At 35.6% G+C, this 27,667-nt stretch overlaps 3 protein-coding genes and 1 long non-coding RNA gene across 8 annotated transcripts in view; 1 reads left to right on the top strand and 3 right to left on the bottom strand.

Moving 5' to 3' along the window:
- LOC140978669 (vacuolar protein sorting-associated protein 2 homolog 2-like) overlaps window positions 1-9,262 on the bottom strand; it is a 16,909-nt gene extending 7,647 nt beyond the window's left edge. For 2 of the 4 annotated variants that reach the window (XM_073443875.1, XM_073443884.1), the window contains exons 1-3: window positions 8,978-9,260; window positions 8,606-8,650; window positions 4,793-4,827 (exon numbers count right to left, since the gene is read on the bottom strand). In XM_073443875.1, coding sequence (XP_073299976.1) covers window positions 4,793-4,827; window positions 8,606-8,650; window positions 8,978-9,017 — 120 coding nt within the window. In that variant the 5' untranslated portion in view covers window positions 9,018-9,260. Of the gene's footprint in view, window positions 1-4,792; window positions 4,828-8,605; window positions 8,651-8,977 lie in introns of all 4 variants that reach the window. The other 2 variants (XM_073443889.1, XM_073443867.1) reach the window with 2 other exon arrangements.
- A 1,395-nt stretch (window positions 9,263-10,657) lies between these two features.
- Window positions 10,658-22,932, top strand: LOC140978633 (vacuolar protein sorting-associated protein 54, chloroplastic-like). 2 transcript variants are annotated; one of them, XM_073443823.1, is made up of 19 exons: window positions 10,658-11,585; window positions 12,584-12,646; window positions 12,722-12,801; window positions 13,217-13,316; window positions 14,286-14,360; window positions 15,144-15,279; window positions 15,493-15,581; window positions 16,100-16,350; window positions 16,784-16,955; window positions 17,043-17,126; window positions 17,206-17,624; window positions 18,128-18,281; window positions 18,580-18,661; window positions 18,965-19,044; window positions 19,908-20,069; window positions 21,031-21,098; window positions 21,575-21,655; window positions 21,738-21,982; window positions 22,629-22,932. In XM_073443823.1, exons 1-18 carry the CDS (start codon window positions 10,773-10,775, stop codon window positions 21,874-21,876), a joined length of 3,048 nt encoding a protein of 1,015 aa, XP_073299924.1. In that variant the 5' UTR covers window positions 10,658-10,772; the 3' UTR covers window positions 21,877-21,982; window positions 22,629-22,932. The 2 variants fall into 2 exon arrangements, with proteins under 2 accessions (XP_073299924.1, XP_073299933.1); XM_073443832.1 differs by having other exon boundaries at window positions 22,591-22,932.
- Window positions 13,776-14,279, bottom strand: LOC140978661 (uncharacterized). The gene is made up of 2 exons (XR_012175596.1): window positions 14,110-14,279; window positions 13,776-14,062 (listed from the first exon to the last, which is right to left on the bottom strand). It is a non-coding gene; the product is annotated as an uncharacterized lncRNA (long non-coding RNA).
- Window positions 22,885-26,954, bottom strand: LOC140978642 (alpha-glucosidase). The gene is made up of 5 exons (XM_073443841.1): window positions 26,584-26,954; window positions 25,113-25,807; window positions 24,768-24,998; window positions 23,996-24,642; window positions 22,885-23,902 (listed from the first exon to the last, which is right to left on the bottom strand). The coding sequence occupies exons 1-5, from the start codon at window positions 26,823-26,825 to the stop codon at window positions 23,021-23,023; spliced, it is 2,697 nt and encodes an 898-aa protein (XP_073299942.1). The 5' UTR covers window positions 26,826-26,954; the 3' UTR covers window positions 22,885-23,020.
- Between the last annotated feature and the right edge of the window lie 713 nt (window positions 26,955-27,667).

Below are 27,667 nucleotides of genomic sequence, written 5' to 3'. Positions count from 1 at the left end.
TTGCTTAATGAGTCTTTCTTTGTTTTGAAGACCCATTTACATCCAATGGCTTTTACACCATCAGGCAACTGAACAAGATCCCAGACTCCATTAACTGCCATAGAATTCATCTCTTCTTTCATAGCATTAAACCATAGTTTTGACTCATTACAACTCATGGCTTGTGAAAACGTTTCAGGATCATTTTCGGCTCCAATGTTAAAGTCCGATTCTTGTAAATACACAACATAATCACTAGATATAGCTGATCTTCTTATTCTAGTAGATCTTTTAAGGTTGTTTGGTTGATCAACAATTTCTTGTTGTTCTTCATTAACAACTTGATCTACTGGATTTTTATCAGCGATTTGTGGAACTTCAGTAATCGGTTGCCTAACACCCATTTGGTCTTGAGGAGTGTGAATAACAACCAATCTATCATTTGAATAAGAGGGTTGTGCATTAATGTGATCATTCTCAAAAATTATGTTATGATCACTCCCACTAATCAAGTCATTTTCAAGAAATTTTGCATTTCTTGATTCCACAATTCTCGTGTTGTGAGATGGACAATAGAATCTGTAACCTTTGGATTTTTCGGCATACCCAATGAAATATACACTTATGGTTCTTGGGTCCAGTTTCTTTTCATGTGGGTTGTAAACTCTTATTTCTGAAGGACAACCCCAAATGCGTATATGTTGCAAACTCGGTTTCCAACCTTTAAATAACTCAAATGGCGTCTTTGGGACAGCCTTGGTTGGAACTCGGTTTAATATATACACAGCTGTCTTAAGAGCTTCAGTCTACAAGGATTTAAGAAGTTTAGAGCTACTAAATATGCTCCTCACCATGTCCAATAATGTTCGGTTTCTCCTCTCAGCTACGCCATTTTGGTCATGAGAACCAGGCATAGTATATTGGGCAACAATCCCATGTTCTTGGAGAAACTTCGCAAACGGACCAGGTGCCTGCCCATTCTCAGTGTATCTACCGTAATATTCTTCACCTCTATCTGTTCTCACAATCTTAATATGTTTTCCACATTGCTTCTCTACTTCTGCCTTAAAAACCTGAAAAAAATTCAAGTGCTTCGTTTTTATTATGAAGCATGTAGATATACATGTATCGTGAGTAATCATCAATGAAAGAGATGAAGTATTTCGGACTTTGTATATCCATATCTGGACAACAAATATCTGAATGTATGATTTCTAAAATTTCCGTACTCCTCTTGGCACTCTTTTTAGACTTATTGGTCTGCTTTCCCTTAATGCAGTCCACACAAGTCTCAAAATCAGTAAAATCTAAAGTACTAAGTACTCCATCATTCACTAATCTTTTAATCCTCTCTATGGAGATATGTCCCAACCTCCTGTGCCACAATATAGAGGAATCTTCATTTATAACACATTTTTTGATACCTCTTTGAACATGCATAGTGGTGTTATTATTTTGTAAAGAAATAGAGGAAAGATCATCAATCAATGTACCATTTCCAATAAGATTTGATTTATAAAACAAATTTATTGGTTTATCCAAAAACTGAAATAAATAACCAAGGGGTACAAGTTTTGAAACTGAAATTAAATTCCTAGAAAAACTAGGAACATAAAATATCTTTTCCAATTTTAAAATAAAACCACTATCCAATATAAGGCAGCAGGTCCCAATAGCCTCCACATGCGAATACATCTTGTTTCCTGAATAGATGCTCTGCTCATTTCCTATTGGCTTCCTTAGGTTTTGCATACCCTGTAAGGTATTTGTAACATAGATTGTAGAACCAGAATCAATCCACCATGTGTTATAAATCATATCAACCATATTAGATTCATAATAGACAAATGAAGTAGGAATACCTTTCTTTTCAAGCCAGTCCTTAAATTTATTGCAATCCTTCTTCATGTGTCCCGTCTTCTTACAGAAGAAACACTTGGATTCTTTCTTAATGTCAGGTTGAGGTGGAATTATTCCTTTCCCTTTTCCCTTGACTTTGGCTTGCTTCTTAAATTTTCCTTGTGTAGTCATAAAGACATTATCACTTGTTTCCATCAACAACCTTCCTTCCTCTTGAACACACATGGTCATTAATTCATTAATTGACCATTTATCCTTATGTGTGTTGTAAGAAATTTTGAAGGGTCCATATTGCTGTGGAAAAGTGCATAAAATGTAGTGCACAAGAAAAGTCTCAGACATTTCCACTTCAAGTGTCTTGAGCCGAGCCGCTATGTCCCGCATTTTCATCATGTGCTCTCGCACACCTCTCACACTGGGGAGCCTTAATGAAGAGAATTCCATAATTAGGGTGCTTGCAAGTGCCTTATCTGAAGACTGAAATTGTTCATCAATAGCCTTCAGTAATTCTTTGACATTATTATGCTGGTCGACTGAACCACGCATACCAGCAGAGATTTTGGTCTTTATGAACATTACGCAGAGTCGATTAGATCGCTCTCATTTTTCATAAAGATCAACATCATCCTGAATGCTGTTTTCAGTAATAGCAGATGGTTCATCTTTCCGTATAGCATAATCAATATCCATCCACCCTAATTTAAGAAGAATTCTTTCTTTCCATATTTTATAATTATCGCCCTTTAGTTCGGGAATGTCACATTTCATATCAGAAAAACTCGCAGGTTGCATAACTGCACAAAATATCACATGCTTAAAATTTTGAGACAATATCATGTTTTACCAATGTAATTCATGTTTTAAAAATCCAGTGACATAAAATTTGCCTGTGGGCTAAAATTTTAATTCAATAAGATTTTTCTGTAACTTTATGATAAAACTATCAAAATGTATTTTCCTTAATTCCTGTGGGTAAATTAAGAAAAACAAAATTTAATATTTTAACCTAATTAGTTATATAAATATAATAAAAATCCTTGTGGGGTAAATTTTATTATGTTTATATAATTAATTACAATTGATGTCCATTATGTGATCCAAATCCACTTAATGCATAATTTTTCATAATTAAGGATGCTGTGGCTATTCCTCAATTATTTAAAATTATAGGGTTCACTGGACAAAATTTTGGCTTTACTTAATGCTTTATATAATAATTATTTCGCAATCAACACTTTCCAATAGTGCTCCCAGGAAAGATAGGTAGTGCTAACGCCCTTTAAATACCTAACTCCTAGACAGAGCAACGTTCCTCAGGAAGACCAGTGGCTAGTTAAGGCAGTTTAAACCGATCTATGAAGAACTCACTCAGATCATGTTTTCTTACGTCACCTTATAATTATTATTCAACTTAATTATCCACATTTATGTGAATATTTATAAGCCAAATTTTTTTTTATTATTAAATAACTTTATATTCACATTTTTACTTAATATGAACAAATACGTTCCCCATCAGTTTTTCTCTTCAATCAGAGTAGTGATAAAGTGAGGATCACATTTACGTAAAAATGTGGGCTCCTCATCAGCTTTTCTCTTTTATCAGAGTAGGGATAAAGTGAGGATTATTTGTTTATTTGTGAACATCTGAAATATTTTATAATATTCACATCTTACTTGATATGTTAATTTTAAATTATAAACAACTCAATATAATTTAATATGAACATAATGTGAATATTGATTTACCAAAATATTTTTTTTTAATATTATTTGCATTTTAAATTTCAAAAATAAATGCAAATTTGCATGTACATATCAAACAATTATCCATAAGATTTGACATTTTATCTAACATGCAAAAATAATTTCTAAACATGTATTAGAAATTACGTCGATATTTGCAATTATTTTAATGTGTACAAATTATTTAACCAAATGCTATATGTATACTGAATTATACATATAACTTAATTACACATTAATTATTTATTTATTTATTTATTATTATTATTATTAAAAATAATAAAATAAATAAATATATATAATTTAACCGAGAATTGAAGGCAATCAAAATATGTAAGCCCCGCATTTAATTATTTTTTTTTAAAATAATAATTATAAACAAATAAGACATCTTGTCTCCTTATTAAATGCTCTGCAGGCTATTTGATGCATTCATGTGAATGCATGAATGCATTACAATTATGAAGGCTTTCAATTATTACGAAGACCATTTAAAAAATGATAGCATCGTCTTCTTCTCCGAGAAAATTTCAGAAGCCTTCATCTTAAAATTTCTTTCCTCCAAAAATTTTTCAAATATTCAGAAACTTTATACAATTTTCAAGATCTTATCCGAGAACTCCGAAGCGCAACGTGAAGAAATTTTCCGAAAAAAAAAATTTCAGGTACGTAAACTTTCTCAAAGTTCATATCCAAACTTCAAGCTTAAAATTGCTTACGTAAAACTTTATAAAAAAATTTTTAAAGTTCTTTATATGAAAACAAATATTTTCAAGGCAGATGTATCATTGCTCTGATATCAAATGTTAGATATTTTCTCCAAACTCATGTTTTGTATATATTTCAACATGATAAAAAATATGCGGAAACGGATCGAGAATTACCTCCGGCCATTAAAAATTTGTTGAAGCTTTCTGATTTTTTTCGATTGAAGCCTTCTAAACACTTCAACACTCCTTTAGATGGTGCATTTTCTGTATGAGATTGTGTGTTTAGGGACCTCAATGCCTTCGGTATTTATAGGCACACTCATACCATCACCGAGTGTTTTGGGAGCTCGAGATTCAAACCAAATTTGTATACGTATCTCAATGTTCAAAATTTGAGGCTGCCGTGTACAAATTGTTGATTGTTGGCAATGGCCGTCGTCATTTTCAACACGTTTATTTTACGGGTCACAATTTTCTTACATGAAAAGTGTAAATACCTCCATTTGTAAAGATGAGATCTCGCGTTCGATTCCTGCGATTGACAAAAAAATCCCCCGAGAAACTTATGTGAATAAAAGAAAGGGATATTGTAGATGCAGGGTGTTAAGCATTTTTTACTCTTAAGCCCATATGCTAGCTAGAATGAATAGATTTTTAATTATTGATTTGATGGTGCCAGAACACTCTATCAACAGAACCTACTGTGAGACCAGTGCTGTCAAAAGGGCTAAGCCCGTCGGGTCAACCCACCTAATGGCGGAATGGCCAGCTCCTGCTCCCGCCGAATGGTGAGTTGGGCTAGGTAGGGAAATTCTCAACCCGCCTAATGGTGGGTTGTGGCAGGTTGCATGCTGGTCCCACCCCTATAGCCCGTTCTGACAGCTCTACGAGACTTGAGAGATGAATTGAAACATAACAGAAAATAAAACTTGAAACTACTTGTTGCAAACAATACAATAGCCATGATTAATTTGCCACACATTCATCAAGTGCATATCTTTCATCATGTTTTTAGGATCGAAAATGTGTTTAGAGGGTGGTGGATAAACACTTTAAAATATTATGCTAGATTTTGACAACTTTAAGTCGCGTGAGTAGCTAAAGTTGATTTTTCAGTCAAACTTAGTACGTAGAGCAACTAAAATGATAGAGTGTGGAACAACTCAATATACAAAGTAAATAATATTCTCAGATAAGATCAGAACAAATAAATAAATGACTAAAAGTAAATAGGAGCAGGATTTTGTTTACGGAAGTTCGAAGACAAATCTTATACGTCTCATATTTTTCTGTTTTCAGGAGGATTTCATTAGACGACTTTGATTATTACAACTTCTTATACAAACCCACTTCAACTCAGTTTATCAACCCTGTTGAGCTGAAGCTCCTAGCAACTATCTACTTAACTCAATCTTTTCAGAAATAATTTTTTGACAATTACATTGTTTCTCACAATACAATAAAACTCGAGAATACAGAAGCTAAAGGAGAACAAATGAGAGCACCAAATGAATGTGTGCAAATCAACTAGAAGTAAGTTTCTTAAAAGATGTTGATGATTCGAAAAATGATTGATATCGTTTTGGAAGAGTCCAACATTTTGAGTATCCTTGAGATATTTCAATATTCTTTTTGCAGCAATGTAGAATGAATTTTTAGGATTTGGGTTAGTTGATCCAAAAATGACATCATCAACATAGATTTGAACTAACAGAGTATGATCACCTTACATAAATTTAAATGATGTCTTATCAAGACTTCCAACAACATAATCATGATAAATTAGAAACATATACAAAGTGTCATACCAAGCTAATATTCTGTAAACTCATTTAGTACCTATATCATATTGATATGATGGTATATGAACTAAATGTCAAACTTTGTTTCTACCAAATTGATTTAATTCATCTTGCATGACATATATCCAATTAGAATCAGCTAAGCTAAGGCTTTATCAATCTTAGAGATAAAGACAGCATGCATAAATTCATCAATCATCTGTTTTTAGTTCCTAAGGGAGCAAAAAGGTTACCAATGACCAATTCAGTTGGATGATTTGTATTCCACGGGAAGAATGGTCCAAGGGGATTTGCATCAGCAACTGAAACTTGATTTTGAATTGGATTAGCTTGATCTTGGACTGTGTTATTTTGAGCTGAATCAGCTTGATCTCCTATATTGTCATTTCCTTAATCTTCCAAGTTTATGTCAATAGTTCTTCTGATCTGAACCTTATCGTAACTTTCGGGATCAAGGTTAATAGATTTCAAGTACGAAGCAATGTTGGTCGCAAAAAGTTCAATGAAAATTTTCAATAAGAATAATACTTGCCTTGGTAGCACACTTGGACATGGAACTTGAACAACTCAATGTAAAAACAACAAACAACATTCCTTAATGGAGAACTTGAAGAGATCATTTACATGGACCAACCATAGAGAATCTTGATAGAAGAATCCAAGCAGAAGGTGTGCCTCTTGAAAAAAATCACTTTGTGGACTAAAACAAAGCCAAAGACAATGGTACAAACGGTTTGATGAGTTTATGCTAAGAATAAACTTCGGGATGAGCAATTATGACAGGTGCATTTACTTTAAGAAATGAGGAAATAGAGTAATGACTTACCTTCTACTATATGTTGACGATATGCTCATTGCAAGTGCGAGCGAATATGAGATCCAAACTCTTAAACAACAACTAAGCTTGGAATTTGAAATGAAGGAATTGGGACATGCCAAAAAGAATCCTAGGAATAGAAATTACGAGGAAAAAGGACCGCAAGAGTTTGTTTCTAAGTCAAGGATCATACATAAAGAAATTGCTCCAACGATTTAATATGCACGAAACTCTCAGTGGAACACAGTCACCAACAAATGAGGAAGAGAGGATGAAGATGATGCACATTCCATATGCAAGTGAAGTGAGAAGCATAACGTATGGGATGGTGTGTAGTCGACCCAACTTAGCATACTCAATAAGCTTGATCTCCAAATTTGGCTAACCCTGGATAGAGTCGTTGGGAAACCTTAAAATGGACACTAAAGCACGACAAGGGTCTTCGTGGTCCAAAATTATCAAACCAGCAGACATTCAGACTGCCCATTGTTTCAGTCAGAATGAGTCCCTGGGACCCAAGGACATTGGCTTCCGATCTTTTCATTTTTTTTTACCCATCTCTTTTGTAAAATCTCCCAACTATATTTTAAAATGAATTGGTTATCCATAAACACGAACGTCTTTTCTCTCGGCACTTCATATGTAGGTTTGAGGCTTAAGAATCAGCTGGGAAACACAACACAACCTCTTGAAGGGTATGTGGATTCAGATTTTGCAGGGAACTTAGATACTAAAAAGTCCCAAACATGCTATGTTTTCACTTTATTTGGTACGGACATCAGTTGAAAAGCCTCACTCCAATTGGTTGTAGCTTTATCTTGAAAGGTTTAATAGCAGAACTTGGAATTGAACAAGAGCAAGTTGTGGTGTTAAACACCAAGTATTCCTCAAACGATCTAAGCATGTTGATGTCGAGTTGCATTTTGTAAGGGACAATATCTCTCAAGGATAGATAAAACTTGAGAAGGTTGCAACGAATGACAACCCAGCAGATATGCGAACAAAGTCACTGCCTCAGGTCAAGTTTAAATATTGTTTGAACTTGATCGATACAGTGGTTCAGGAGGAGGAGAAAAATGAGAGTAGCCAAACTCGGAGACAAGCTGGAGAACTGTGAAGGAAATGTCTCGCAAGTTGGCATTTTGATTAAGGATAGCATAACAACTTCTTTGAGTCTGGTACAGAAAATAACTTCCAGTGTCAACAGCTCTACAACTGGATGAGGAGGTCACTGAAGGCTTGCGAAAGGGACTGGACTTTGAGAAATCTTCAGAAAAAGAGGAATTCAAGAGGGAAAAAAACATGTATCAGAGGGGAAAAAATTCTCAGATTGTATTTTCTATTCTTGAGTGTGAAAAACTTTGTAATTGTTTTTGTTCATCAATAAGAGTTGGTTACTCTCACGTGGATGTAGGGATACTTTGCTACGTGTGCATATTTTTCTTTCTAGCTTCGAGCGTGTGAAAATTGTCCCAATTCTAAGGGAGATCGATATAAATCTGGTTCGAATTCATAACACATGCTTGATAAAAACATTAAATTTAATGGATACGACAACAATTATCGAGTGATGTTATCAGATGATATTCAGTTTCTTTAAATTCTAATTACTCCCAGTTATGAAAGATGCATAAATTTTTTTTTCAAGGAGACAAAATTATAAGTATCAACAAACTCATAATAACGGATACCTCTCGTGGCAACTACCATTTCCCTTTTGCTGGTTCTCAACGCATCTGTACAAACATCACAGTGCCATCCGTTGATTTCTGGCCAAGCCAACACTCCCCTGCCACCCCACCCATCAAAAAAACACCACACCAGAAACGAAAAAATAAAAAAAAAGACGTAAAAAGACCAACTTTCTTCCACATAATGACAATAATTTAAAAGGTTTGTGGAATATAAGACTAGATAAAGTCATGACCAGTAGAGAAACAATATATCAGTCAAAATTAGTGAAAATTTAGCACAATGAAACAGGAAAAATATATGAAAGTACTCGAAAAATTACCTATGCCCATAATCGGAATGAAAAAAATAAAGAAACATATAAGGGTTACCTTTAGGCGAAGTTTTCTTCTTGAAAATGTTGAGATTCATTCTAGTTGTATACTAGAACAGAACAGTGAGGGGTTTGGTGCCAGCGAAACCCTAAGACGGGAAAGCTCGCATATTTGTGAGATCTGGTAGTAAGGATTTTCAGAGCGATTTTCTTGATTTCTTACTGTCAACACATGAAAGGGAAGTTCTGAAGCGGACAAATTGCGTTGGGGGAGCGTGTTTTATATTGGCCTATCCAACGGTTAGGATTTAGTAGCCGTTGTAATTTTGTGGACTATGGAGAAACAATTCTCGCATCTGCATTCTTTTCCTGCAGTAGTTTTCTATACCCTGGAAGCCCAAATATTTATACTTAAAGATCCAGCCCAATAAGCTTGCAGTAGGGCCATCGCAAAGGCCCAATAACCCAGCTGTTATGTTAATAATGCTTTATTTCATCCCCCGAGCTCCTGCAACCTAGGCGTCTGCAATTATGTTTGGTTCAATTTTATATTTAAAAAAATTTGAATTAAATCATATTATATCGATTTTATAAAATTTTAAATCAAATGAAATCAGAACATGAATTTCAGTTTGTTCAGGTTAAGATGACTATTTTTAAGTTTTGTTTTTCATAATGAATTAATGCATGAGATATTATAACATGAAAAAAACGACATTTCAAAATTGTTGGAAGTTGAGTGAACATTTTATTTAATATTCGATTGATATATTACAAGTAAAAAAACATATATTAAATACTTATGCAGGTTACATGATTTTGGAACCTACAAAAAAACATAAATTTTCAAGGTTGTAGTTATGTTTAAGGCACAAACTTGTGTGAGACGGTCTAACGGGTCGTATTTGTGAGACGGGTCTCTTATTTGGGTCATCCATGAAAAAATATTACTTTTTGTGCTAATAGTATTACTTTTTATTGTGAATATGGGTAGGGTTGACCCGTCTCACAGATTAAGATCCGTAAGACGGTCTCACATGAGACACACACTCTATGTTTAATTGGGATAAAATCTTATGATTTTGTTATAATTGTCCATTTTTTATTTGGTTTTACAACTTAGTTCAGTTTTGAGAGTGAGTCTCATGTGAGACCGTATCACGGATATTAATCTGTGAGACGGGTCAACCCTACCCATATTCACAATAAAAAGTAATACTCTTAGCATAAAAAGTAATATTTTTTCATGGATGACCCAAATAAAAGATCCGTCTCACAAATACGACCCGTGAGACCGTCTCACACAAGTTTTTGCCCAGTTTTTGAACACATCTAATTTGACATGTATCTTCCAACTGATTTTGTCATACACGTGGAGGCTCAAACAAAAACATATTATACATGCATACAGTCTCTGATCGTGAATCAGCGATAATTTGTTATATAGTAATAAATTGAATAACATTTTGTATACGAATTGATTTATGCATATGTTTAAAATGAGTTAATTTATTTGTTTTTTTGTTTTTAAAATTATAGCAGTAATTATTGTTTGTATTATGAATAATATAGATAAGAATTCAATAATTTTAAAAAAGAAGGTCATTTTTAGATAAGTTATAAATTTGTAAAAATAAAATGTTACGACATGTTTGGTTTTATCAATTTAATTTAATAAAAGAAAGCTATGTCCGTTAAATGCCTCCGACCAGTGATCCAATTATCCGATTCAACCCGGTTCTCTGTCACCCACCTCTCCCCAGTCAGTACTCACTTCTCCAAGAACCACCGAGTTCCGCCAGTCTTTACGATCTGTGACCGATCAAAGATTCTCGAGGAAATTAGATTTTTTAATGACGGCAATGGATTCACCGTCTTCTCGATCACCGGGTAGTTCGGAAACCTCGATTGCAAACCCTAGGAAACCCTTTAATCTCACCGTTTCATCATTGTCTAAATCAATCACCGATTCGAGTAGCCAAAGCTTTTCCTCCATTCTCAATAATCCTAATCCTTCTTCATCTGTCGTTGGTTGGTGGTCTTCCTCCACTTCTGTCCCTGCCCCCGAATTCGCCCCTCTGTCATCCGCACCAAAACCCGGATCCGAACTTAGCAGATCCGATTTCACTCCTTACCTATCGTCCATATATGAATCTCATTCTCGATTTGTCGACATTCTCAAGCAGCATGACAGGGATGACCTAGGACTCGACGGTAATTTAACCCCCACTGCCGCAGGTGAGGCGTTGGTGGCATGCCTGAGGGAAGTCCCAGCGCTGTATTTCAAAGAAGATTTTGAATTGGAGGATGGCGCAACGTTTAAGACAGCTTGCCCGTTCAGAACAACGTCGGAGAATATTGCATTGCAGGAGCGGCTGTCTCAGTATTTGGATGTGGTGGAGCTACATTTGGTGAGGGAGATTTCATTGCGTTCCAGCTCTTTTTTTGAGGCACAGGGGCAGTTGGAATATTTGAATATGAAGATCGTAGAAGGGTGCCGGATGGTTAGGGAGCTTAAGGAGACAATCAGACTGCTGGTTTCAGATTTGGTTGGTTCAGCTAGGAGCGTTCAGGAGCTCAGCATGAAACGTGGAGATTCGATTGCATTGCAGAATAAGCTTAGGCTGGTGATGTCAGTCAATCAGGCTCTCTCCACCCTACAGTTAGTGAGTTCTCCTTCCACGGAGTACATTCTTAAAGATGAGATTATCGTGGGCACATCGTATTTGATGAAACCCATTTGCATATGTATGGATAATTACTTCCAGATCCACCTGTTATTTTAATGTCAATCACAACCCATTCATGTTCTTCATAGCATGCATATAAAATACTGTAGCATGGCACGAGGCAATGACTCAGCTTTTTGGTTCGCACTGGAGATGACTGTCTGATGAACAATCGGTTACCAGGCCATGCCACATACATTTTTTGTTTCTGGATTGCATTATTTGAAGATTGGAATTTTCCCTAAATATTTTTGTAGATTTACCTATTCGACGTTCCTCCATCTAAGCATTAAGCAGAATTAAAGCTGTCAGTGGCATGCGATGCTAATTTTATAGAAATACTATCAATGGATATTGTGAGCTCCCTAATTGATTCACCCTATTGTCCATAATTTCCATTTTATGTATTGTCTGCTGCTTTATTCATTTTAATTCTGAGGATTTTTCTCTGCTGATATTTCACTTTTCAAGTTTCGGATGACTTATCTAAGGTATTATTGTCTCTAGGGTTAGACTTGAAATTACAGCTGACTTTAATTCGGAAACTATGAATCTGATTTTAAAAATGATTTCAGTCCGTCATTTGTTTTTGGCATTTATATAATCTACTTGGATATGGTTGCAGTAAGATCACATTAACTATCTTTTGCAGGTTGATTATGCTTTTTAATTCATTTTCATAATTTTGAAGCAATGGAATACGTAAGCTATTGAGAATTGAAAGCTTATATTGGTACTTGATGTGCTGCAGAATAGCGTGTGCTGCACTGCATGCGCCTTGCAGTATAGTTTATCTGAGAAGATACCAAGATTCTATGTTTTTTCGTGTAGCATAATGAATTTCAGTAATTGTGATCCTGGAATGTCTCATTTATAGCTAGGAGGGTGACAAGATTGTATCGACTTACAATTTTTGTTACCTATTGTTCTTGCAGCTTGTCGCATCTGCAGATTGTGTAGGAGCTTTAGATATTATTGATGATCTACAGCATATATTGGTATGTCCAAATTATGAGAATTTTGTTCTTATTCCTCCATTTGGCGACCTTGCAAATTTTTATGTTTTTGAATAGGATGGAGATGAGCTGATTGGTCTCCACTGCTTCCGCCATCTTCGTGATCATGTAGCAGCTTCAATTGATACTATTAACAGGTTCGCATTCATGCTTAGATGACGAGAATCGTGAGGTTCTTAATTTTTTCATATGTCTCCTACATTGTAGATTGTGAAAATGCATGTAAGGCCATGATAACAGTATTTAGGATGGTTGGTCGTGTGATGATTGATCCATTGCCTTGAACCAGCAGATCATTGTACTCTAACCTGTTAGTGAAAAGATATTCCTTGTAATCTATGTGTGAAATGGAAAATGTTTTAGCTCTTCTTGCTCAAGGGGCGTTGACTTTGGTGCTTGTCGTCTTAGGGTTCATTGACTAAGGCTTATTTTGTTCTCTGGCCGCCGAACGCAACTGTATATTTTATGGAAAAAGTTCAATAAATGTATTTTGATTAAGGAGTTATGATGTATAGTAGTTTGATGTTTGACTCATCAGATTCATTCTTGTAGCATTCTTTCAGCAGAGTTTGTTCGTGCATCGTTGCGTGCTTCTGACAAAGATCTATCAGTTACTACATCTACCTTCACCGTTGATGGAACAGACGATGAAGTAAGATCAGTGTTATGTATATATTGATATGTTAATGCACACACATCATTTGTGGCCAATTACCATCTTTTGTTTTTTACCTTGAAGGCTGTTTGGTCAATAGGATCATGTTCTTGGAGGTTTACCTAGGGCATATAAGACAAAACTGCGGATCTGCAGTAGTTTGATTCACAAGTTATATGTTACTTTTTTTCTATAAATATTTTGATTCCCTGGAATTTCTTGTATGGCAAGTCTATGGTAATCCCATGATTATAGTTATAGAGAATTTAAATGAGTAGTGATGCTGTTACAGTGGATTTGCTTCATCTTTGTAAAGTAGAAGTGGAATAAGCCTGTGAAAGGCATGGGGTGTTTGCTCTCCCTTCCCTTAAGTTTCCTTGTTCTCTATTTATTATTTTGTTTACACTTGGCATGCATTGTTTTTTAAATGGTTTCAGCAGATCCGTGCTTGTGTACATTTATGTGTGTATGCAGTAGTACTGTTTTAGTTGTCCTGATTTTCATATTAAAAAAGATATATAAATTGTCCTTGTTTTAAAATTGCATAGGTTTTGTATATTCCTTTTTAGTAAACTTCTAATCGACTTGACTCCATAAAATGTTGGCTTGTTTAAGGTTTGTTTTATTCTCCAAACTTTGGGTTGGCCACATATTTAAACTTGTTCCTAGTTTTGAAATTGTGCTTCAAAGTCTCTTTATCTCATGTATAGTTGACTTGCTAATCTGCGTGACCTGAGCTATACCTATTTTCAGGTTATTTTACTATCCACATCGTTGGACTTGATTTAACCAATCTTTTATTCCTGTGACTGTGTTGCCTACCCTCTGATTACTGTATACTAATGTTTTTTGTTGATTTCTCAGTTAGATTGTGCTATTTGGATCAAACAAATAATTTGTTGCTTGCTAGATTTTTTTTACATAACCTGATTGCAAATCTTTACTGAGGACTGTACTAATTTTCAGGTTAGACTGATGGAGGAACGGGCCTCTCATTTTCAAGACCAGCTTCTTCCTCTCATCATTGGATTGCTTAGGACGGTGATGCATCATATTTATTTTCATCCTTGTTATCTGTTACTAAAGTATGTCTTATATGATGGCTTCTTGTGTGTGTTCCTGCATTATTTTGCTTATCGTCAGTGGTATGTTGAATGGTTACTGGTCTGTCTGAGATATTATCATGATCGATATAACAAGTAACAATATTGTGGTATGTCATCGTGAACTGCAATTATGCACACTTACTAAACCTCAAATGGCAGAAGAAAATCAATATGGGAAAATAATTGTGTTATTTGTGTCTTTTTTTGGCTTGGTAACTGGTTATCTTGAACTTTCACATCACGGAAGTCTTTCCACTTCATTCAGTTGCAAATTGGTTGCATTGCCAACTCACTAACTAGATGTATCTTATTCATTACCTGCTTAGACCTTAAATTGATTCATCTGAGAGAATTTTTTTTTGTTATCTTCATTTTTCCTAATGTGCTTCAGTACATTTTATTTCCGACTTTCAAGTAAGTTGTAAGATAAACTGTTGAAGTGTAACAAAGTAATCATTAGTCATTACCTTACTGTCACACTTAATTGGCAATTCTTGTTGTTGGTGGTAGGTTCACTAGGAAATATATATTTTCATTTTTTCTTTTAGCGCGGTGGATGATGTTTATTGTGTGCTAAACATCTTGAGGTGGTTACTTTCATGCTCCACATTTTACTCACTTAAACAATGAGGGTAGTCTTATTGACTTGCCCTAATTGTTTAATCACTACTCTCCTTGTGGAAGTTATAAATTGTTTCCTGACATTTAAATTTTTCAGGGAAAATTACCCGCAGTGTTGAGAATCTACTGTGATGCACTTGCTTCTGATATAAAGACCTCAATCAAAATAATGGTTGAGAATAGGCCATTGGAGTCAGATACCATATCTGGAGAGGGGATGGTGGACGCAGATGGTGGGTTCACACACATTATAATGATGTTCTGTTTCTTTCTAAAACTGCATTTGTTTTGCGTTAATTATGTGTGCGTAGGATATGGCTAGTCCACTTTTTTCTCCGTTTCGATCGACAAATCAAAATCAATAATGGGCATCTGCGAGACACTTTCCTTCAAAGTCCCTAGTTTGAGATCCTTTTCTTTTGTCTTCATTCTTGATGCTGATTCAGGTGGAGGTTCGTCGCTTGGAAGTAAGTTGAAGAACCTATCACCTGAAAGCTTTCTTAAACTTTTGGAGGAAATTTTTAAGACAGTGCAGGTAACATAAGCTTGCCTATTTTTTCTTACCTTTTTCTAGATTATATTTCTGTGTCTATCAAAGCATATAAATCTTTTGCAAGGACATGTCAAGTATTTGCCTTTTCTCAACTCAAATAAGATTAGTTTCTGTTGAAGGGTCACACTAATCAGCAGTTCATAGAAACTAAATCCCAGGGAAGGTTGAAGGTCTGGAAATCTTTTTGATCCAGAAAGAAGTCTTGGAGGGTAATATAATCTGTAAAGAGCCCTTGATTTAAATAGGACTTATAAAATAAGTTCTTATATTTTGGAGTTGTTCTAGGCAAGTGTTTATGCATTTTTTAGTTTCGGTGTAATTTTACATTTGGATCATCAATAAGCCCTGCAACTTTTTTCCCAAGCTTTTCGTGAGGATATACCTGCTTTTGCATTTAGACATATTTGTTCTGGAAGAGAGCGCGTGTCTACATCCCAAATATTTTTTGGTTAATGTATTTTACAATCTTACCTTACATTCCTTTGATTTAGTGAATGCAGACACACTTATTGCGAGCTTCTGAAGTCAAAAGAGCAATTGAACGTATCATGGGAAATCTTGATGGCCACTATGCTGCTGCTTCTGTTGCTGCTGCAATTGCACATGGTGCAGCAGTTCCAGAAGCAGCTCCGGACTCTGATGGTCATGTCAGTACCTTTGTACCACATTATTCCCAGAATTCCACAAGGGTTTCATCAATCCAGGGAAGGGGATATGATGATACAAATCCAAGTCTCTCAAGAAATTTTCGGTGAAAACTCTTTTCTTATTTATTTATTTTTGTCAGCATCAGTTTTTCCTGTGTTTGGGGTGACTAAGAATGTGATACCCTTGTCCCACGATGATTGAAAATGAAAGTTCAAAATAGTTTAAAATGATTTACAATTGACTCATGTAGCAACTTGAGTTAATTATTTTTGTAAAACAAGAATGAATACGAAATAGTTGTTATAGAAGATCATTGCGCAGTTGTGCTTACGTAGGACCTGACCCCACGGTGTGACACAAAACAACTTAGCTCTAGAATTGTCAGCCTGTCATATTTAGAAATGGACTATAATAATCACTTTAGTTTATATTATTACCTTTAAAATAGCAATTTTGTGTTGTAAAGTTTGAGCTAAATGTGTTCATGATTCCATGTGCCCTGTGAAGATATTTAAGATTTTTTTTTGGCTGGACAGTGCTGATATTTTAAGGGAAAATGCAGAAGCTCTATTTGCAGCTTGTGATGCTGCTCATGGTAGATGGGCAAAGATTGTGGGGATCCGTTCTCAAATTCACCCAAAGCTTAGATTGCAGGACTTCCTTGGTGTTTATAACATCAGTCAGGAATTTATAAGTTCAACAGAGAAGGTATTTATTGCCTTTTGTTTTGATGCTGCCTACGATAGAGTTTTGTGTCATTGCGTTTATGATATCATATTATGCTCACATAAACAGATTGGTGGAAGATTGGGATATAGCATCCGTGGAACGATACAGTCACAAGCTAAATCCTTTATTGATTTTCAGCATGAATCTCGAGTTAGTTCCCTTCCAACCAGTATTCTTGTCTTTACCTTAATCGTGCTCAAGTCACATGACATTTTTGCTGGTAACACAGATGGCTAAGATGAAGGCTTTACTTGACCAAGAAAATTGGGCTGAGATAGATGTGCCGGATGAGTTTCAGACCATTGTCACATTGTTCTCTTGTGTTGAACCCGAACCCGAACCTTCTGGAAATAATGGTATGGCTCCTGGTTATCTCACTTCAAGCTCTAGTGACTTGGTATCAAGCCATGATGGTGCCTCCACAGTGGATGCTGGACCATCAAATTCATCTCCACATATTGAGAAGCCTGATTCTAATGGGACATATCTGGATGATATGCCAAATACTGAATCATCACGCTTGAGTGGGGCCAACAATTCTGATGTTAGTACTTCCACTTATGGTAGCACTACCAGCATTAAGGAGCGTGGAAAATCTTCCCTTCGAATGCTTTATTTTAAAGGTGTTGGATATCACATGGTGAACTGGTGAGCTATCATGATCACATAAGTCATTGTTAGCTTATCTTCCTTGGTTCAACATTATTGTGAATGAAAGGCTTGGCTAAAATACACTTGCCATCGCAATCCCACCCTTAACATAGAAAACCTTCATCCTCCTGATTTTACTGCCAGATATCATTGAAATGCTATAAACTTTGATGAACTTGGACTTTTACTAGAGTTGTGGCTGATGTGAATGGTTGATTTGAATATTGGCTCATCATTTTGGGTTGCTTTATTTCTTCCATTTTGCCCCAGTTTTGTGTGTATCATGCCTTACTAATATTTCAGTTCTAGCTTATGAATACTGGTTGGGTGTTGGTCATGCCTACATTTTCATGTTGTCAATGTCTCCCGAGGTCTGACCGGATAACCAAAGCATATTCTATAAACATATCATATATGATTTTTTAACTTGATTGTTACTCTGTTTTGGTTCTTATGGTGATTGGCTTTAATGATAACGTTTTTTTCCTTGGCTGCTTCAGTGGATTGTATTTAGTGAAGATGATGTCAGAGTACATAGATATGAACGATTGTTTACCAACTCTATCTGCGGAAGTAGTTCATCGGGTGTCTGAGATCTTGAAATTTTTCAATTCAAGGACTGCTCATCTTGTGCTTGGAGCGAATGCCTTACAGGTACAAGTTGAGAATATTATTTTTAAGTTGGATGTACTCTTTTTTTACTTTCAGAGTGTTTGATAATTAATATTTGTACACCACAAGTGAGGGTTTCATGCTGTATGTGATTAATTATATATTTATTTTTATGTTGACCCTATCTTGGAGAGGTTTGGAAACACATACAAATAGTGTTTTTGCTGTAATCAACTTGAGGAGTTTTTATTTGGTGTTTAAGACTCTGAACAAGTTTGGTTGATGAGTGGATAATATACTTTGATATGAATTATTCAACTTTTATTTTGTTTTGTTGCAGGTTTCTGGTTTGAAATCTATTACCGCTAGACACTTGGCTATGGCTAGTCAGGTTATCAGCTTCACATACGCCATCATCCCTGGTAGGTGGTTATTGTGTACTATTAGGTAATAATAACATACTATGATATCATATTTTTTTATGTAAACAACATCATCATTTGATTATCGTGTTTATCGTAAGCAAAATGATTTCTGGTATGCCATAAAAAAATCTCAATGGCGCCTTCATCATTTCGTGGGTAAACTGAGAGAGAGAGAGAGAGTCCATTTGTGCTTGCAATTTTTCTCTTGTATTCCTTTTCCTTTATAATCAATCAACATTTACTGTAGAAAAAAAATTGGAGGTTTCTTCTAATGGCTGATGTTTTACTTTGTGTGTCAAGAAATTAGGAGGATTCTCTTGCTCAAAGTGCCCGACACCTACAAAGGGCTATTGCAGTTAGAGATTGGTCGTGTAGCAACTGTAAGAGAAGCAGTCATTGTTTTTATCTTTTTAATACAGTAATTTTCTACCACTTCACTAAAATGCGTACTGATAAAGCGCATGCATTATCTTTACATGATGTTGGTACCACAAAAATCACCATGACATCGATGTCATATCTATGAATCCCCTTGCATTCTCTTAGGTTGTGCTTGGAACGATGGATTTGAATTCCTTGACTTGTTTGAACTTTGAATAAACAAAATTCAATTGAATTTCAAACCAGACCAAATCTATCAATCAAAGTGCAATAGATAGCTGACGTGCTAAAGAATTTTGTGGTGGGAGTTAATGTCGTTGCTTGTTTGCACAGAGTTGTATGTTGTAAACACAATCATACCTTTGTAACTATTGGATTCAACTACCGTGTAAGAAATCAGTTGCAAAGGGTTAAGGCTTGAGCATGAAGAGTGATTGTAGTCTCTGATCTCGGAATATCAACTATTACATACATGAGTGACCTGATAGCGTTGGATCAGGGTTAGAATGTTAAAACTTGAGTTTCTATTGTGCTATTGTTGAAGTCTACTAGTTTTTCTCTTCCAAGAGGGTTCACTGGTATCTTTTGACTGTCAGAACAGTTTTCTCATATGATTGCTTTGTCTATGGTGACAAGAGAGCTGTTTTTGGGAAGAGCGATTATAACAATATGATAATGGTGAAAATTATCAATATATATATGCCCTCATAGTTCCTCTATCCATGTATTATGCAATGGAACTTAAGATTTGAACCCCTGCAAACTTTTCCTAGGAAAACTCCAGTATTTGTAAGTCGTTTGTCTATCCTCTTTGTTTCTGAGCACAGCTTCATGATAGACGTTTTTATTTTTTTCACTTTAGGACTACAAAAATCATCGTGACGAGATTCACTCTAAACTGGTTCAAATAATGAGAGAAAGGTTGCTTCTTCATCTGAGGAGCATGCCACAAATTGTTGAAGGTTGGAATAGATCTGCGGATACTGAGTTACAACCTAGTCAGTTTGCTCGATCTCTTACTAAGGTACGGACGGAACTGAGCTCCAACTTTTATATATGTTGTTGAAAAAATCTCATCTGCGATATTGACCATGTTAGACAGGTTCATGGGATGCTACAGTAGTTTCATCAGGATATATTACAATTTGTACCTTTAGGAGTTTGTTTGGATGGGTTCTATTTTACCACTTTATTTGAGCTTGGTAGTATTCTTACTATTTTCTCATGTGGAAACTTCTATGACCTGCTCAGTAATCTAAATGCTTGTGATTGAAGCTTTTAGCTTTAAAATATTTTCGCATGAGTAGTCACACAAACCTTCCATTTTTATTATTTATCTGTCCTCAAAGAAGAAATTGTTGAGAAACGAATCATCTAGATGCAGTATAAAATTCATCAAACATGGATCTTGCTCTGGATCAGTCCAACCAGAAGTGTCATCATAATGAAGATTTTTAGTTGATGAGTTCTATTTTGCTTGTGATTGAAGTATTTAACTTTAAAATTTTTGCATGAGTGGTTCCACAAACTAGTTTCATGACAGTTCCATTTTTAGTATTTATCTCTTCTCGAAAGAAGATTTTGAGAGCCCGAATCATCTTGATGCAGTATAAAATTCATCAAATATGGATCTTGCTCATTTGGATCAGTCCAACCAGATATGTCACCATAATGAAGATTTCATAATATTGATGGCCCTGCCCTTATAATATCTTGTAATAACCACTGCTTATGACTTTAATCGGAAAAAAACTCTTAAAAGGGAAGAAAAAGAGACACCCGCTAGAAAGCTAGAACTTATATGCTTCGGCCTGGTTGATTTACTTCTTTTCTTAGTGCGGGAAGGCTTGTAGGGATTTTCCACCTTTTGTTTTAATTTAAAGGTGCAGATAAATAAATAAATACATATTTTCCCTTGTGGTGTTTGTGTTGTTTGTTGTTCTGCATGTTCGAATCATCAACTGAATATGTTACATTTGTCACAGGAGGTCGGCCAGCTATTACGTACATTATCTAAACATCTGCTTGAAGAGGATGTTCAAGCTATTTTTGGGTAAATATCGATCACCAATAGTGCAACTGGATTTTCATTGTTTGCTTATTTAGTTTCCTTTTGGTTTTGTATTGTGTACTCTATGATCCACGAGCATGCTTAGCTTGCATATGCAGCTTTAACTTGAGATTGTCTTTAAACTGGTTGGATGAAGGTGGAGGTTTGCTTACACTGCTATAAAATTTTAGATTGATTTGCAACACACAGAAATCTATAATTGACATTAATAACCAAACTTTTCTCACCACCATGATATGATCTTATCTTGAAGCTTCTCCTCAATATGACATGATGACATGAGTCATCATCACCCAATGAATTTAATTGAAAAATGGTTGTTGGACTTCTTCACCGGAACCAACTAAAATAATGAAAGATCTGTTCCGAGGCTGTTTGTGTTGTCGGAGAAAATTATTTGCTTGTTGACATTTGGAATGTGTCTGTTATATTAATTCCCTCATTGCATTCTATTACAGGCAAGTGGTGGTAATGTTGCACTCCCAAATATTTGAAGCTTTTTCTCACCTAGAGATGAGCACGCCTCAGGCGAAAAGCAGGTATTGATATCCTTTTTTTACTTCATATGAGAGGTGTCTTAAGTTTATATCGATACCAATCATTTGCATTATCCTGTGGCAGACTTCATTATGACGTCCAGCATATTCTTGGATGTATCAGATCTTTACCTTCTGATAATTTGAGTAAATCAGATCCCCCAAACTGGGGGCTTCTTGATGATTTCCTGGCACAACACTTTGGGTCTGAGTCTGGCGAATAGACTTTTTGGCGAGGAAGTTAATTGTTATAGTTGCTTGAGGATTTACTGCTATTATTGGTTTTCCATCTAGAAGATTCTTAGCCAAGGTGGCGGCCCTTCAAAAGAGGTAACAGTTTTCGTTTGCATGTCTGGCTGGGGAAGATGTCTGGTCGGACAGTTACCGATTTTGCATTTGCTTATTTATTAAATCTCCATTTCTTGCCATTTGGAAAGTTTGCCGCGGAGACCTGATGTGTGAAATTGAATTTCATACTGTTATCTAGACATTAAAGATTCAGTTCTCTTCTTCTCCAACAACCAAACTACTGCACCATTGTCCTTCCCAACTACTGCCATCTTGATTGTATGCTGCTTTCCGTTGCCTTCAACTAATAATTTTTCTTCTTCATTTAACACCTTTCTTTCACCTTCTTTACTGTGTTGACATCTCTATGTACGGATTTTAGATCATTGAAACAAGTATCTGTGTTTACTGTTTGGCATTGGCGTCCTTGGAATTTAAATGGCTCAGTAAATTTATTGTCATTTTGTAGGTGGCAAATTTTTCCAAATGGCTTGATGATTGAATAACTTGTATCGAGTAAAAACAAACTTACTTGATATATAGGATCCACCAGAAAGTCTCTAAATCAATGCTCCATATATGGTTCTCATCACATGTGCTCATTTATTAAAGCTTATACTGTTCTGCTTTTCTTGATGCTAAAATTCCAGGGGTACCATACTCTGCTTATGGTTTTTGAAAATTCCAGGGGTACCAGACTCTTCTAAGGGTTACGGAGTTTGTGTGAATTGGATGCCTGTCTGCCAAGGAATGAGTGAATGTATTCTTTTGTAATAGGTTCTGTATTATTTTTATTTCATTTTTGTTATCCAAAGAACCGAAAAAAATGCCTGCTTGACCTAGTTCGGCTCAAGGTTTCTTCTCTTATATTTTTCATTTACTGCAACATTTTGTAGACTCTGTAAGCCTGTAAATTAGCAACATAAAGCGAGGCATACTGGAAGTTGAAACTGAAGTTTTGATGGATTTTAAAAATACTGTTATTCTTTGAACAGATTGTGTACAACAAGCTCCAGCTGCAACAGCAAGTGGACATTATTCATTTGTTGTCATTATTCCACGAGACATACTTCAAATCTTCTATTTGAGCGGAAGCTCGAATAAGAATTCTTGCCCTATAAGCAATTTTAGATCAGATATTTCAACTCTGGCAAATCCATCGCAATAATTCTCTACTTTCAAAGCCGTTTTTTTGATCTCCGACACCAAATCAGTAACCAACCTGAATCTTTCCATCATGTTAACTTTTCTGGTCAATCCCAAAATAGTCAACTTGTCGATGATCCACTTGTGATTCAAGGCAAAATCTTGATTCGAAACTTTTGATGAGATCGTCAGGTTATTACCCACAATCCCACTGTTAAATTTTACCAAGCTCCAATTTCCCCCTTCTCCTCCCATTTCTATATCTTCTCCACTATCCAAGAAAACTTGTCCACTACTGATCCCCCCGCCGCTGACCACAACTAGCAAATGGAACGGCGTGCTTCTTGCAGCCACAGTTGTCATTGCTTCACCTTGCATAGCAATAATATTTCCTTCACGCACATGCACATTGATATAATCAGCGGGTGCATCAAGGTTGACAGGTCTCCCTTCTTTGACACTCACACAATGTGAATAGTCTAAGAGGTCAAACCAGTTTCCTGCTGGGAAATATGCATCAACAGAAACTGCTCCAGGTTGTAGTACAGGGGATACCAACACTCCCTTACCGAGTAAAAACTGCGAGCTGATATTATAAGTGTGGACATCCTCTGGAAATGAGAAGAAAATTGGCCGTGCAATAGGCGTTCCTTTGGAGTGTGCCTCATACATCAATGTGTAGAAGTATGGCAATAGCCGGTAGCGAAGTCCTAATACTCTTCTTGCTGTTGCAGCAACTGAATCCCAGAGGTAGAGTTCTTGACGGATTGAGTTCTTGTCTGAGTGGTCTCTAGAGAAGGGGTAAAATGCACCTAGCTGGCAACAAGTTCTGAATGTCAAATGGTAAAACTAGAAGACAGTTTTAATCTCAATAATCGAATTTTGTGTTCGTTTTTAAGTGGGACATACCTGAATCCATCGCCGACAAAGTTCTTCATTTGTGTTTCCTGAGAAACCACATATATCTGCCCCAACCATTGGAGTTCCAAACAGTCCAAAATTTAAGATGCCTGGGATTGAGTATTGCAAGTCGTTCCAAGTCGCAGCATTGTCTCCTGTCCAGTGCGCTGTGTACTTGCCAGAACCCACAAATGTAGATCTACTAAGAACAAATGGCCTTTTGCCAGTTATGTTAACTAAAGCAGCATTAGTGGCTCTGGATTCCAAGAAACCATAGAGATTGTGAATGTCGTACTCCGTGATGTTATTAAAATGCAGAGAAGTTGCAGGTACGGTTCGCTCATTGATGAGACGTCGGTATCCTGCATTGTTGATCCTGTAAGGTGGATCATCAATGGTTGAAGACGGATTGGCAGGTGAGGTTATGAAATTTGATATCTCATTCATGTCAATCCAAAGGCCATCAACAGGAATAATTTCATGGAATATTTTTATTTCATTGCTCCAAAAGGTTTCAGTTGAGGGGTTCAGAAAGTCAGGGAAGTAGGTTAATCCAGGCCAAACCTTGCCAAGGTATGGAACACCATTTCGTTTTATGAAGATGTTAGCTTCCAGTCCTCTTACATAGGTAGGATATGTGTCATTTACAGCGATTCCTGCCGTTTACAAAACAAATGCAAAACGATATTAAAGAATTTATTCATTTACGTTCGGGTATCTGTATAGTTTATCTAAAACAAGAAATAAATTGGAGATATAAAACACAGGAGAAGTCATTTACCAGGATCAAGAATAACCACGTATTTCTGTCCATTCTGATGAAGTGCATCAACAAATTTCTTCATTTTATCTGCAGGAAAATTAATGGGGTCGAGTGTGAAATCTTTGTATCCATCCATGTAATCGATATCTGTCCACATGACTTCTAGAGGAATCTTAGCCATTGCATAACCAGCAGTCACATTCTCAAGATCAGAGACATCCTTGTACCCATATCGGCACTGGTGAAATCCTAGAAAAAAGAGCATATCAAAGATTTGTTACAAGAAAATTCAAGTCTTGAGCAAATTGCTTAAGCTTAATAATTTCATCAAAATGTCCCCTTCATGTAACACAGTAACAGTACCAAAAGACCAGTAAGGCATCGGAGCAGGGCGTCCAATTAGTTCAGTGTATTGCTCCATAACCAATTCCGGCGTCGGTCCCGCAAAGAAATACAAGTCAAGAATCCCGCCAATCACCCTGTAGGTAATCCTATCTCCTGTGTAGACAACATCCATACCATTACTATTGAGCAGCAAAACTCCATGAGTCATCCCCTGAGGAGACCTGATATCCATGTAAAAAGGGTGGGAACCGTACAAGTTGACATCCAATTGTGAACTTCCAATGTCAGCATTCCAAAGGGTGAACATCTGATTAGGCTGCAGCTTAAAAGAACTTTTTGTATGTTCTCCAATACCATAAAGATTTGAGCTTTCCGGCGGAAGTGAAGAGGAAATCTGGAGATATTGGTCTTTGAAGATGAGATACGTGGAATCATTGCTATTTGGGTTGGCGTCGAATAGGGTGTCGGCGGAGGAGCGACGGCTGACAGTAAAGCCGAATGGGGTGGTGTTGTAGAGGTTGAATATTAGGTCTGAGTCGGGGTGAGAGAGTAGTGACGGAAACCGGTGGCTAAAAAGCCGGGGATGGTGGTTTTCTGAAAGGAAACGCTGGAGAGAGGCCTGTGGATGTCGGGGAAGAACTTCGTCCGGGATTTCCCAACGGGAACTGTTGGCGTCCGTTATCTTGATTCTCAAACGGTCTTTTGTTTCAAAGCTGCCAGACAGGTCAGAGTTAACGCCGTTACGTTTTTGTCACAAACGGTTAAATTAGAAACAATTATAATTATTGAGATACCAATATTTCAGCAGACAATCATGACATTAAATTAAATTTTATTATCCTTTCAAAAAAAAAAATATTAAAACTTATGTTAGTATAACAAACTCTTAATATTCCAAGCAAGATCTTGGAATATTAATATTAAGAAACAATTATAATTATTTCGAACAAAACATCTCATCATCTGGCAACGAAAACTATTAAGAATGATGTTATTGGGAAATGGTTTAATGATATGTTTTCATCAATTTTTATGAATATTGTATTGACTGATTATTTGGAGATGAATTAATGGATATGTGTGATTTATTTTAAAAAAAATTAACTCTTAATATATATATATATATATATATATATAACCAAAAACGAACTGTATAAGAATCTATATTTGAGAAAATAACAATATTCAATTTAATAGAATATCAAATGTACATATTACTAACAAGCATTAAAAATACACAAAAATAAAATAAGGAAAATTGAAAAATTCAAACAAATGAAAGATACAAAATAACATAAAAAAAATTGATAATATCTATTTCTGAAAAATAAAGATGAAAATACAAATATTATACTTCAACACAAAGTTTGACAACTGGCTTAGTCGTACTCGCCCACTAGGAAGTAAACTCATGGTTTATCTAACAATCCCTTAAATTCAACTAATAAAAAAAACATGATGAAAATCATTACAAGAAAATCATAATTACCTTGCAGTGAGAGATAAGATTTGAATATCAGGTCCGAAGACGGAGGTACTGTTGATGAGCTGCAGCTGAGCAGTCAACGATTTCCCCGACGAGTCGTCGTTGGTGACCGATCCAACTCTGTAACCATATCCGATCACTTGCTCGCCATTCTGTTCAGAAGATATCGCAGTATTCAAGATCCAACCACACGTCCAAGCCAGCAGCAGAAATCGGAAGCCATGATCACTGCTTCTGCTCTTCATCTTCACCGAGTGCCGGCTGCGTGTAAATTATCTGAGAGAGGTATAGACAGACTGATGCTTTATTTATAGGCATGATGCTACTTGTTGATATGATATTGTTTGGAAATTTCATGTACGGAAAAAAAAAGTTAATAATTTATAAATTACTGATTCGAATCAATTCTTATTAATATATTGTAACCGAAAATTTAATGATTTGAAAAACATTTGATTGGTGGAATGAATTTATGGTAAGTAGATTTAAACTTTTATGTAAATGTAACGATAATTGGAATAGATTTGAAATACACTGAAAATGAGTGTATTTCAAATTATGTATCATTTCTTAAATCAAATATTCATTTTCAAATCAAATCAAATCAAATCATTTGGTTCAAGTGTCACGAACGTGATTTTTGGAGATGTAAATTTTATATTAATACATGAAATTATTTATAATGTTTTTTAGTAAAAATTTGTTTGATAAAGTATTATGTATATAATTATGTGTTTCAATATTTGTTGGAATAAGTATTTTAGTGTAAATTACTTGTGAAAAATAATTTGATTTTGAAATAAATTTAAAAATAATTTAATGTTGGTTAGTTATTCATCTAGCATAGGGAAGGAGAATATTCGTGTGACCAGAATGAGAAAAAGTTGTCAACCTAGTCGATTTTAGTGTAAACATTTTACATGCATTATTTTAGTGCAATTAATATAATTCATTGGATTTAATTAATTGGATAATGTTAAAGTTCCATCCAATATATATAGATATTTACATCAATTATATCGTGAGATTTTGTATTTAATATACGATGTGATTTGTACAAATTGAATTTTTTTATTAATGTTTTTTG

This window comes from Primulina huaijiensis, chromosome 1, assembly GCF_012295235.1.
Source record: "Primulina huaijiensis isolate GDHJ02 chromosome 1, ASM1229523v2, whole genome shotgun sequence".
Classification (NCBI taxonomy): Eukaryota; Viridiplantae; Streptophyta; class Magnoliopsida; order Lamiales; family Gesneriaceae; genus Primulina; species Primulina huaijiensis.
This window is presented reverse-complemented; position numbering and strand designations above follow the sequence as displayed.